At 41.9% G+C, this 13180-nt stretch overlaps 1 protein-coding gene across 5 annotated transcripts in view; it reads right to left on the reverse strand.

Moving 5' to 3' along the window:
• The window catches only part of ntrk3a (neurotrophic tyrosine kinase, receptor, type 3a), a 298276-nt gene extending 285553 nt beyond the window's left edge, over positions 1-12723 (reverse strand). For all 5 annotated transcript variants that reach the window (XM_014124435.3, XM_082957199.1, XM_014124434.3 and 2 more), the window contains exon 1: positions 12163-12723. In XM_014124435.3, coding sequence (XP_013979910.2) covers positions 12163-12401 — 239 coding nt within the window. In that variant the 5' untranslated portion in view covers positions 12402-12723. The remainder of the gene's footprint in view (positions 1-12162) is intronic.
• Between the last annotated feature and the right edge of the window lie 457 nt (positions 12724-13180).

Below are 13180 nucleotides of genomic sequence, written 5' to 3' on the forward strand. Positions count from 1 at the left end.
GGGGGTCATGACAGTGTTATGACCATATTAAGACAGGTTATGACAAGTTATGTCAGTTGTTATTTAAGTGATAATGCCCGATAAGCGGGTGTTTGGAGGATATATTGGCACGGGTGTTGTTAGGCCTGAGACTTCGTCTGGGGCCAGCAAACCGTGCCAATATATCCTCCAAACACCGGCTTCGAGGGCATTATCACTTTTATACAACAGGGTAACAACATATTCAAATAATAATTGAAATATTTTAATTAAAAACATTATTTTGATTAATTTATTCATGCTATTTCATCCTTCCACAAGATATAGTCCCGACACAAATCTAGGGTTGCTACCCAAGCCGGCTGGTTGTTCGTTCTATCGGTTCGGTTGCTAGAGACGCGACCTGGTCGTTAAGTTTTTTTGTTCGGTATCTATGGACGTGACCCAGTCTTTGTTCTAAAAGTTCTATTGCCATACTGGCTGGCAATGTTCTTATCCCTTGCTTGATAGCTAGCCAACTACAGCTAACTTACAGTCACGTCAAATGTAAAAAAGAATAGAACAGTTGCTGCATTTGCATTTGTTTAAGCTGTTTTCTAGTGACATTTATTTGGATACATCCATAACAATGAGCTAATGAGGCGCAACTTCGCCTGGTATAGAAAATGTGCTCACTCATCAGGACACTGTTGTCATTAAAACCCATGTCACGTCGGACACTGTTGTCATTAAAACCCATGTCATATCGGTTGCTAGAGACGCGACCCAGTCGTTCAGTCTTTTTGTTCGGTATCTATAGAAAATGTGTTCTCTCATCAGGACACTGTTGTTCAGAGGAGCTAGCCAACAACACAGCTAATACAATCACTTCATACCCTGAAGCTTTAAAGACTGCAAACTAAATGCACTTCGTTTCATTTGACCTTTTTTCATTTGACATTGCTTTGTATATATCCATAGAAATGATGCCAGCTGATTCATGATTTCGACTGGCTGAGAAACGCTGCTTGTCTGTCTCGTCCCGACCCCTACACGTTCATTACTATAGGATAGCTGGAGATCGAATTTGAATATTGGAAACAATGTTGCAAATGTCGAGAGACAGACAGTAAGGTTTATACAAATCTCCACTGTTGAAAACTAAATGTTAGTCTAAAAGAAATGTGAGATAATATCTAGATGCTTTTTATAGTGGAGATCAAGTTTATAAATAGCCTGGCTGGGCTGATGAGACAGTGGATTGCGCAGTCAGATGGAACAGAGTAAATACGCATTTTAACGTCATAGATTTAGCCGGTGGTAACTTGTAGAATAGATACTGGCTGGAATGCGCTTTTAACCAATCAGCATTCAGGATTAGACCCACCCCGTTGTACAAGACATATTATAAATTGGGTGGTTCGAGCCCTGAATGCTGATTGACATTTACTGCTCAAATTAATTTGGTAACCAGTTTATAATAGCAATAAGGCACCTTGGGGGTTTGTGGTATGTGGACAATATACCATGGCTAAGGGCTGTGTCCAGGCACTCCGCGATGCATTGTGCGTAAGAACAGCTCTTAGCCGTGGTATATTGGCCACATACCACACCCCCTCGTGCCTTATTGCTTAATTATAGCTTGATTATAACGTGTCATGACAATGGGTGTCACGTAAAGTGTTACTGAAAACACAAGTTCGCATTTAAATGTTAGCAAACAACACAGGAAATGCTGTGGTCTGGCTAACAGTACCAGACAGGTCATTTTGTAGGCTGAGAGTGGCCTAAAAGAGCTGAACAACCACCACAGTACATTAGTCTAAAACTGCCTCTACAACAGCAAATGCACTGAACAGGAAATACTTAGTGAGACTAATTGACAGGAATAAACAGTGAAGCAAATCAGAGAAAACGTAAATAGTAAATAAAGCGATGTACTGAGAACAACTCTCTGAATCATATCTCAAAGTATATTAGATGTGTATTCTCATCACTGAAATACCACAAGTATTATGTTAATAAGAACAAATAAGATACCTACTTGGTAAAGAAGTGTTTGCTATTATTCACTAGATTTCTGTTTGATGTGTGCCTCTCTCCTTCCTGTTTAGATGAGAGGGTTGGAGAGAGTGGTCAAGGGGCGGGGAAGGGGCTGGTGAAGGAGCTCTTTATTCATGCAGAGGACATGAAGCTTCTCCAGACTCATTAAAACACATGTCACGTTGTCTGGGAACACTCTCCACTCACTCCACCCACACCCTCTGTGTGGCCTTTACTTTCCGGGCCCCAGTCTCGCCTGAGAGAGAGAAGCGTCACTCTCCTCGCCAACGCCAGCCAATGCACGGTTGTTTACACCATATAGAAGGTGAAGCAACAAGGAAGGCTGTCGTGACTGTTCTAGCTGTACACAGATCTGTTCTAGCTGTACACCGATCTAGTAGGCTGCCCTGCTGATTTGTCAAGGAACTGGTTACGTTTTAATATGGCCAGGGGAACTTTGGAGTTGGATCAATAGAAACTAACTCACCAGAATGACTTCCTGGTCTCATTCTGTCATGGTGAGATAGCTGTTTACGTGCTCCTAATATCAGCTGTGCAATGAGACATCCCATCCTTGGACCTTAGCCATTCTCTTGACCACCAGCCCAAAATGGTTTCAATAAAATAAATGGAGGTCAAGACACCGGTCTGACAGCTAGAAAACTTTTCATTAACAAGAACAACAGCTTAGCAGCCTCCTTTAGAACTGAGGATGGGGATAAACACTGAAATATATGTTCTATAACAATAGTGGGGGAAAACAGTGGATACCTTTATTATATTCATATAATTTTGTTTATGGCTATCAAACCGCAGGGAAAACTGTTATACTACTACAAGTATATTTCCTTTCCCAAACATTGAAATAAAATGTCAGGCACTCTCGATTAGACTTCAACCTACAGTAATATGCCCTAACATGTTTCTCAAAGTAGCAGTTATATCTCAATCTACACCAGCAGCCCACAAATGTATAGCTAAAGCAACTCCAGCATTCCTACGAGAGAGACAAGGCCTCCTTGGAAGCCCCCCCCCCCCCCCCCCACCACCACCACCACCACCAGAATGTGAAGTACAAAGTGAAAGTGAGGAACAAGTAGAAGGTGTGAGCTGAGCAGGTGCCTCCTGCCTCCTGAGATATTCCACTGGCTCTTGCTGCATACCAATGAGCGCTACAGAGCCACGGGGGTGTCTGCACAGATATCCACCCAGCACAGCACAGCACAGCACAGCACAGCACAGCACAGCACAGCACAGCACAGCACAGCACAGCACAGGCACCGCCACCTTACTGCTTCAGGTTCAAACAGACGCCGTAAGACAGCAGCCGCCATTGATCTTCGCAAACTCTAAAGGTTCCATCATAAAGTGCTTTAATACGTTTGGGAGGTCACTTCACAAGGATACTTTTTACATGCATAAAACATACACCATTGGAACTGCCCTAACTGCTGCAGTGTCCTGGAAAGTGTCCTTTTTCCTACCTCTGCATAGGGTTGAAATATACAGGTCAGTGAGGAGGTCATTTCAGTGATGTGTTCAGACATCTTTAGAACCATAGGTCTGAGGATAGCATGCAGAATGAAGGCTGTGCCACCGTAAATCTGCCAGCTGCCAACTAAACCAAGAAATGAACTGCTCAGGATCATCCACTGTGCTCTACAGTCTATCAGGCGCTTCATTGGCCCTGCAATGAATAAAATATAAGCAAGAACCAGGAGAGAGAGAAGGGGGGCAGGGAGAGAGAGAGGGAGAGGGGAAGAGAGAGAGAGAGAGAGAGAGAGAGAGAGAGAGAGAGAGAGAGAGAGAGGGGGGGGGGGGGATATTGGGAGGGACTAAAACTGAAACTGAAAACTCGGGGACAAAAGAAATTACCTTATTCATACAAATGATTGAAACATTGTAACAATCACCACAATGCTTTTTTCTGAGAATTAGATCACAAGTGTTCAGTATCATTGTTATTGCATTAGATTCCCATATAATCATTTTCTATTAGGAACCAGAGAAACGAAAGTGCATCCAGACTTCTAATTTGTTTTCCCCGCCAGACAAGTCACATGAACAACATATTACTAAAGCTGTCACATGATGAAATACTGGAAATATATTGTGTATGTCTCCGTAAAAACAATCAGTGAGTAACAGCAGAAGATATACAGTGTTTAAGGGGGAGAGAAAGGGTGGATTGATCAATATTTCAAAGCGGTCTGGAGACATTGTTTGAAAGGCAGGCTGAGGCTCCTCACAGAGTGCAGCCACTGTTTGTAGATGGCTCAATGGCAGAGAGGAGTGCCAGTATTGTTACCCACTCATCTACAGTGAAACAAGAATTGGATAAGGCCAGATTTAACCAATCATCCAAAGATTGTTAATCTTTAGTTTAACGAACATGAAGGCATCTCTGAGGACAAAAATACATAGATAAAGCCCTACAGTGTCTTATACAAAAATATCCATTATGACACTGGTTTTCCCTAGTGTTACAGTAGGTAGTTAATTTAATCTCCATAATTTTATTCATAGTCTTTACACCTCCAGTTAAGGAACTGGTAACGTAGGAGCCAGTAACATATACAAGAAAAGGTCTCAGTCGAAGACAAGGGGCTGGCAGAGCATTTTGTGATTTGCTCATCATCTCAGCAGGAGAGTTAGTTGTCTGGCACATACACACACACACACAGTCTTCTAGTGCTATTTATATATACTGAATAAAAATATAAACGCAACATGCAAAGTGTTGGTCCCATGATTCATGAGCTGAAATAAAAGATCCCAGACATTTTCCATACATAAAAAGCTTATTTCTCTCAAATATTGTTTACATCCCTGTTAGTGAGCATTTCTCATTTGCCAAGATAATACATCCACCTTACAGGTGTGGCATATCAAGAAGCTGATTAAACAGCATGATCATTACACAGGTGCACCTTGTGCTGGGGGACAATAAAATGCCACACTAAAATGTGTAGTTTTGTCACACAACACAATGCCACAGATGTCTCAAGTTTTGAGGGAGCTTTCAATTGGCGTGATGACTGCAGGATTGTCCACCAGGACTGTTGCCAGAGAATTGAATGTTCATTTCTCTACCATAAGGCGTCTACAACGTCGTTTTAGAGAATTTGGCAGTATGTCCAACCGGTCTCACAATCGCAGACGTTTAACAACACCAGCCCAGGAACTCCACATCCAGCTTCTTTACTTGTGGGGTCATCTGATACCAGCCACCTGGACAGCTGATGAAACTGAGGAGTATTTCTGTCTGTAATAAAGCTCTTTTGTGGGGAAGAACTCATTCTGATTGGCTGGGCCTTGCTCCGCAGTGCGTGGGCCAGTCTCCCAAGTGGGTGGGCATATGCCCTCCCAGGCCCACCTATGGCTGTGCCCCTGCCCAGTCTTGTGAAATCCATAGATTAGGGCCTAATGAATTTAGTTCAATTGACTGATTTCCTTCTATGAACTGCAACTCAGTAAAATTGTTGAAGTTTTTGCATGTTGCATTTATATTTTTGTTCAGTATAGATGCTGCTGATTCAAACTCTACACTATATTATACAACAATGTGTTTATGCCATCAGATGCATTGTCACAGACTGTATGTGCATTCATTCTTTACAATAGATCAATTAAGAGTCCAGTCATTGCTCGTGTTCTCCACACGAGGGAATGCACATAACAATGAGGTCAGAGAGTTAAACGAGACTGACATTGATCATGTTAATAAACAGGCAGGAATGCAAAAACAATGAAACAGGGACTCAATGCATGCATTCCGTGAATTGAGAGACGAATGGTTGCAAGAATTGACCCAGGGACTCAATACAGTGCATATGCATTCCGTGAATTGAGAGAATAATAGTTGCAAAAGTTCAGTAAGCATGATGTACAGAAGCACTGTTGCACATGACCTGTCCATCTAGTACAGTGAACATCGTGTTCTGAACAATTTCATATAAATGGGAAACACGTTGGAGGAGAAAGGATCTCAAAGATCAATACCATATAACATAATGTACACCCTAACTATTTCTTCCCCCAAAATAGCACACAAACAAAAAGATTGTTACCTGTGAAATTGATTTGTTGGACCTTGACAGTGTGAGTTGTCACATTTACACGTACAGACATACAGTACATGGGTCTATAATATAAGACTATCACTGCAATTGATCTGTGCCATTATCTATTTCATAAACTAGGTTGCCCTCTGCATAATGCACATTAGGGGTCACACACACGGGTGGTACCACGAAGGCGACAGTAGCATAATGGCCCTAGTCAAATACATAATGCCTTTTCAGTAGGGGTGGACAACAAGACAAGAAGGAGTGTGCTTTCTGTTATCAATTTCAAAAGGGGACAATGGTCGCTAATGTTATTGGAAATCATAATGAACAATATGAAAGGTCAGTCATGCATGCAGGTATATTTCCATCCCAGCAGTAATGGTGACCAAAAAGCTTTTCAATCCCTCAAGGTCATCAGTGGGGTTGTTGGACTGACTGCTCACTGTCCTAGTTGGAAAACACCAAATGCAGCAACTGTTTCAACCCCAACATGAATGGACAAACTAAGTTGTCATAAAATCATCACATTTTATTTACTGAAGGCTATGCTACAGTATATAACCAACCTATAGTACTTGACTGTGATGTTTTCATGTTTACCCAACGTCACAAAAGGATTAGGAGCATGCCACATTCATCATAGCATTATGTTTAGTGTTTTTATATCACGTGGTTCTTAAACACAAAATTGATTGGACTACATACGCTATATCTTTCTCAGTCATCCAGGAAGTGGCTTTGTCACCTCAATGCATATTATGCTATTCACACCATGTGTTGCTGCTATACCATGGAAAAGCTAAATGCCTCCAGCTTCAAAACATTTGAAGTACGCTGTGATTTCTGACTTGATCTTGTCAACTGACAAAGTGACTTTTGATGGAGTACTCGGTTGGGTTTCTGCATGACTGGCAAGGTTCCGCCTGTGAGTTAGCTCCAGCTAGGATCACTGTGAGGCCAATCCTTAGAGAACAGCTCAGGATCATAGATAGCCTAGCAGTAACTATAGATCTGAAAGCAAAGCTGAAGCTCAAGATGTTTGTATGCCATTTGATGACAGTTTATTTCCTAGATCCAGCTCTCAGATCTCATGAAGCGGACCTCAGCAGAGAGACGCCAGGTTGGTTTAAAGATCTGTCCACAGAGATACGGACCAGTCAGGGTCCACAGTTGTACTTGAGCAGAAATAACACACCTGGCAGTCACTTAACATGTAAGTTGATCAATTATGATAAAGGACTAACAATAGATGATGAACCATCTCTAAACCATAATGCATGATAAACCGTATTTTCACCAGGTAAAGGGGCGGGCATGGGTCCACTGGTACACTCTGCCTTAAAGGGACCTTACACAGATTACACTTCCACAACAGCAATCATAAAATACGCACTCCAAAATGGCAGTCACCTCCTCCTCTTTCTCACATATACTATATGCCTCAATCGTTTTTAATTCTGTTGAATAAAGATGTATGAAAACACTCTGACAGTCCTTCCATCTGTCAGTCTGTACACAGATGTACTCCATGTACTGTACTCTGTACTCAACTGTGTCGTTAATGAGCTCTGGTTTAAAAGAGGTGCTCCATCTTCCTCTGAGGCAGAGCAGGGGGTGTGGGAGGAGTGAGGTCACTCACAGATGTAGCCTCCTTTTCATAGCTTCCCCACATTTTGGTGAACATTTGCAGGCTAACTCCCACTCTCTTAAGTGTAAGCTTTCTGAGAGACTGTGGAGAGACAGCAAATGGCTCAACATTCACTACAGGACCAAAAGTATGTGGACACCTGCTCGTTGAACATCTCATTCCAAAAATCATGGGCATTAATATGGAGTTGGTCCCCCCTTTACTGCTATAACAGCCTCCATTCTTCTGGAAAGCTTTTCCACTAGATGTTGGAACATTTCTGCGGGGACTTGCTTCCATTCAGCCACAAGAGCATTAGTGATGTTGGGCGATTAGGCCAGGCACGCAGTCCATTGTATCCCAAAGTTGTTCGATGGGGTTGAGGTCAGGGCTCTGTGCAGGCCAGTCAAGTTCTTCCACACCAATCTCGACAAACCATTTCTGTATGGACCTCGCTTTGTGCATGCGGGCATTGTCATGATAAAACAGGAAAGGGCCTTCCCCAAACTGTTCCTACAAATTTGGAAGCACAGAATTGTCTAGAATGTCATTGTATGCTGTAGCGTTAAGATTTCCCTTCACTGGAACTAAGGGGCCTAACCCGAACCATGAAAAACAGCCCCAGACCATTATTCCTCCTCCACCAAACTTTACAGTTGGCATTATGCATTGGGGCAGGTAGCGCTCCTGGCATCCGCCAAACCCAGATTCATCCATCGGACTGCCAGATAGTGAAGAGTGATTCATCACTCCAGAGAACGCATTTCCACTGCTCCAGAGTCCAATGGCGGCAAGCTTTACACCACTCCAGCCGATGTTTGGCATTGCGCATGGTGATCTTAGGCTTGTGTGCGGCTGCTCGGCCATGGAAACCCATTTCATGAAGCTCCCGACAAACATTTATTATGCAGACTTTACTTCCAGAGGCAGTTTGGAACTCGGGAGTGAGTGTTTCAAGTGAGGTCAGACGATTTTTACGCACTACTCGCTCAGCACTCGGCGAATCCATTCTGTGAGCTTGTGTGGCCTACCACATCGCGGCTGAGCCGTTGTTCCTCCTAGACGTTTCCACTTCACAATAACAGCACTTACAGTTGACTGGGGCAGCTCTAGCAGGGCAGACATTTGATGAACTGACTTGTTGGAAAGATGGCATCCTATGACAGTGCCACATTGAAAGTCACTGAACTCTTCAGTAAGGCCATTCTACTGCCAATGTTTGTCTATGGAGATCGCATGGCTATGTACTCGATTTTATACACTTGTCAGCAATGGGTGTGGCTGAAATAGCCAAATCCACAAATTTTAAGGGGTGTCCATATACTTTTGTATATATAGTGTATATAACGCTCAAGTAATCTTTCAAGCCATCAATATAGTAGGCTAGTGGTTTTTGGTTAAAATAAGATGACCACAGCCTCTGAATTCCAGGATTTAAAAAAGAAAATGCACAGAGAACTGGCTTCTACAGAGATTGGCCTTACTAAGTACAGAGAAAATACCATTATCCTAATGGATACTCTTGATGAAAACAAATAGTCTCTTCTTAGGGTACTAAATAGACAAAGTATACACAGAGGAAAAATATGAGGTGAGGTAAACTGACAGATAATCACACACAACCTTGAGAAGGAGTAATGAAAGGAAATAGGAAATATAACATTTTTGAGACTGCACAAAAAGCGCTATGTGTTGCCATTTGGATTGGCAGCAGATGTGCTTTCCCTATAATTACTGATAGCACTGTGATAGGAAGGACTTTGTCTTAAAAGAGCAGCACAAATTGAATGCCAACAGTATGTCTATGACAGCAAAAGGCCACAACCGTGTCTATGCACCTCCTCTATAGGGAACAGGGTGACTGCAATTCATACGGATGTATGGTTATATCATTCATCCACCTGTTGTATTGTGAACGTGAACATTGAAGACTGGTCAAAGAGTGAGGCTGCTCGAGTCTTAAAACAAATGTGCCTCTCAAAGAGAATAATTTCCTCCTCATTGTCTATGCAGCGAAACAACCCAGCCTAATCCATTTCAAACACACTTGGTTTTAGAGAAATGTCCATAAGGATTAGCTTTTTCAAACATGCTCCAGTAAGCCTAACGAAGAAGAAAGATTGGTCACACAGAGCACTCCAAACAGAGTATGACATTACCATGCCCCTGGATGATACCCCTCATGCTGCATACTAGCCTGCCATTTTCAGGAGGAAATAATACTGCCAACAATGTAATCCATTAAAGCCCAGGCCTACTGCCTGTCAGAAGCAGAAACTCAGACATAATAACATGGCATCTATGATGTTTTGGTGCAATATGACATTTAAAGCATTACATACATAAGCCTACACTTGGATTCAATTGAAGTTGAATAAAATCCTATATTTGAGGTATGCTGCATCATTGGACAATCACAATACACACACCCTTCCAAAGACATTTTTTGGTGAATATTCTGTTACACAATTCCCGACATAATTGTTGAATTTGAGAAATTTGAACTCTGAACATCGTTGCCATGAGACAAATGTAGCTATAATTGAGGCCGACAGCTTTCACATTTACAATTAGTTCAAGGTCATGGTATATTCAAGGAAATCCTTAGGTCTACTCTTATATCGCGTCGGTGTTAACAATCTATCGTGTATGTGCAGGAACAACTTCTGCCTTTCACTAGTGCAGATTCTCTTTACGCCTACACGGTCGGCTCCCAACCCAAGTTAGTGTGTGGGAGCTGTCCAGTGATAGGGGGTGCTGAATGACTCCTACACACATAACAGCAGAAGCTGTAAGATGTGGTTCTCTGCGACAGCGCTCAACAGAAATCACGCCACGAAAAGAGAATAATGAATTCCAACGTTCTGGTAAAGCTGGTAGCCTGCATAAAAGAACGTTTGCAATCGTGTCGCTCTATCGAATGCCCAAGAGTTGTCATCTCTGTAAAATAACAGCCAGCAGCCCCTCTAGTGGCCTTGTAGGGGATGTGGAGTAAGCAAGCACACTAAAATGATTACACCTACAAAGTCAAGACAAACTGACTGGTGCTTGTGTGCTTGTTATATAGTGTGCTTAGCGATTTATAACCAGGCGGCATTGTTAGAATTAGATCGTTGTATTTATGCATGTGTTTGACCCACAAATGGGGTCTACATCCTAAGCACTTAGCAAAACATCACTTCTCAGGCTATGGAAATTGAGTGGATTCAGTGCAAAGCAAAGAGGTTGTCATGGCACCCTCGTCCTTGGCAAATCTCATCAAAGAATCATTAATGAATTGGGGTTTTGTTCAACGAAAATATTCTCTTCAGCTTGCGATGTAACGGCCCGGATCCAAAATCTCTCCATATATTAAAATTGATTATATTGTTTCTTTCGTTTCTCAAACTACTATTCTTCTATTTTCTTTTGGAATCATTTAGAGGTGAATACAAACGGGTGAAATCCAAATTCACCATGCTGTGAGGAAGAGTCCTAAATGGCTTAAAATTGCAGCTGAAAGAGCTAGGAGCGGTGGGGGAGATGGTTCTTCTCCAGAACTAATGGCATTTAATTTATAAAACAAACGCCTTATAAAGGGAAGTATGTCAACAGTGTCCGTGCTCTATTTTTACCAACACATTACTTATAGAGTCCAAAAATGCTTTCCATTGGGAATAAATGAGGGGAAACCTTCTGTCAAGGACATTTTATTTTTCCCAACAATTGCCTTTTTATGTTATCAATATGCGGGTACTTCATCAGAATAGCCACTGATATGAGTGAGTGACATGGTTCAAAAATAGGAACATCAAATCAGAACAAAATCTACCTGGCTGATAACACAAACTTGACAGGGTGGCAACCAAATCTAAATAACGACGATTATTTAGAGGTGGCGTAATTGTACTGTGCGGACTAAAATGTTAAATTATTTTATGATCAAATAGCCTTATAATAAAACATGACACGGCTACACATTGAGAGCAGATCGAAATAAATCTCTCTCTTTCTTTCTCTTGATTTAAACATTTCATTAAGTACAGACCACCTTTTCAGATGTTTGCAAACGTGATCAATTCTTTGAGTCCCTGACATGAATGCAAAACAGTTACAAAAGAGGGAAACGCGGGTCTCTTGAGCAATATTCGGCATTTGGGGTATATGAGGGCCAATGCAACAACAGGTCTATTTGGACAATTACATTGAATTCGATTTTCTTTTCTCATTTTACTTGAGGCTGGAGGACACGCTTTGCAGGGTTACCGGCTATAACGCTAACGACGTCGTGTGAAAGGGATTTCTAGATACAAAATGTGTTAGACTCAGCTGAATCTCTGACCAGTTAGACACAGGTTTGCATTCTTGAATATATGACCTAAGGAGGTGCGGTGAGAGTAAAACAAATAAAATACAGGGACAGTTGTGGTTCACATGGGCTCAACATGTGATGCACGATAGCCTACAGTGGGCAGAAATACTTACATTGAGGTGATGTTCTTGAACAGATCTTCGATGCTGTTATTTCCATTGTTCCCAGTATCTTGCAGTGCAAGCAGAGGAAAGAATTTCCCATTATCAGACTTATTGCAATAGATCTCAGTTGGAGAGCAGCTGCAGGTTGGCGGGCAGTCCAGCATATTGCTCAAGTAGTCCTGAAAGATGCTCAAAAGAAACAATACCCTCCACCAGCAAATTCGTGGTGGAATAAAAAATAAATCCATGATTGAAAGTTTTTGGGGATAATATCCTTGAGCGTTTCTGAATCTCCTAACCTGAGCCCGTCTGACTGCAATTGTATGGCGTGTGCGCGGGCGAGTGAATGTATGGAGGTATGTCAAATTGATACAATTGCGGTAATGTCCATTTATTTTATAGACGAGAACGAAGAATAGTAAAAAATACTCCGTCAAATTAGAAATGGTTCAAAAATCACTACTCCAGGCTTGTCCTCCTCTCTAGGCTGCATGGTATAGGTTACCCTGGCTGTATTCAGGCTGCCGTTAGCTGTTAGTTCCAGGTTGTTTTAGCACCGCTCCAAGACAGATGGATAGCGCATTGGAAACAGTGACGGGAGAGAGAGCAAGGTCCATGCTCCAAGCATCAAGTCCCACCTACTGGGCAGAAAGGAAACTGACACACCTGCAACACAGGGTGCAGCTCAATTCACATCATAACAGCCATTGCAGAGTGTGTGTATAACACAATAACAACCGACTACTCATTTATGGTGTTTTATCATTAGACCTATGGTTTGATGTTCAGAATTTACCAATTGTTCGTCCAGGCAAGCATGTCTCCTTTTTAGAGGACTGCCTGACGAGGTATGGAAACAAAACAAATAAAAAACATTTAAAAAGGCAGCCAGTTTAATGCAGATAAAATTCAGTGAATTATTCACAAGAATATATACAAATAGGATCAGATCAGTGCTGGTCTTCTTCTACTTGTTTATATTTGTGTGAATATATTTCACTTAAGCTTGTCAAAGGGTAGACCCCCC

Source organism: Salmo salar, chromosome 10 (genome assembly GCF_965601325.2).
Source record: "Salmo salar chromosome 10, fSalSal1, whole genome shotgun sequence".
In the NCBI taxonomy this organism is placed as follows: domain Eukaryota; kingdom Metazoa; phylum Chordata; class Actinopteri; order Salmoniformes; family Salmonidae; genus Salmo; species Salmo salar.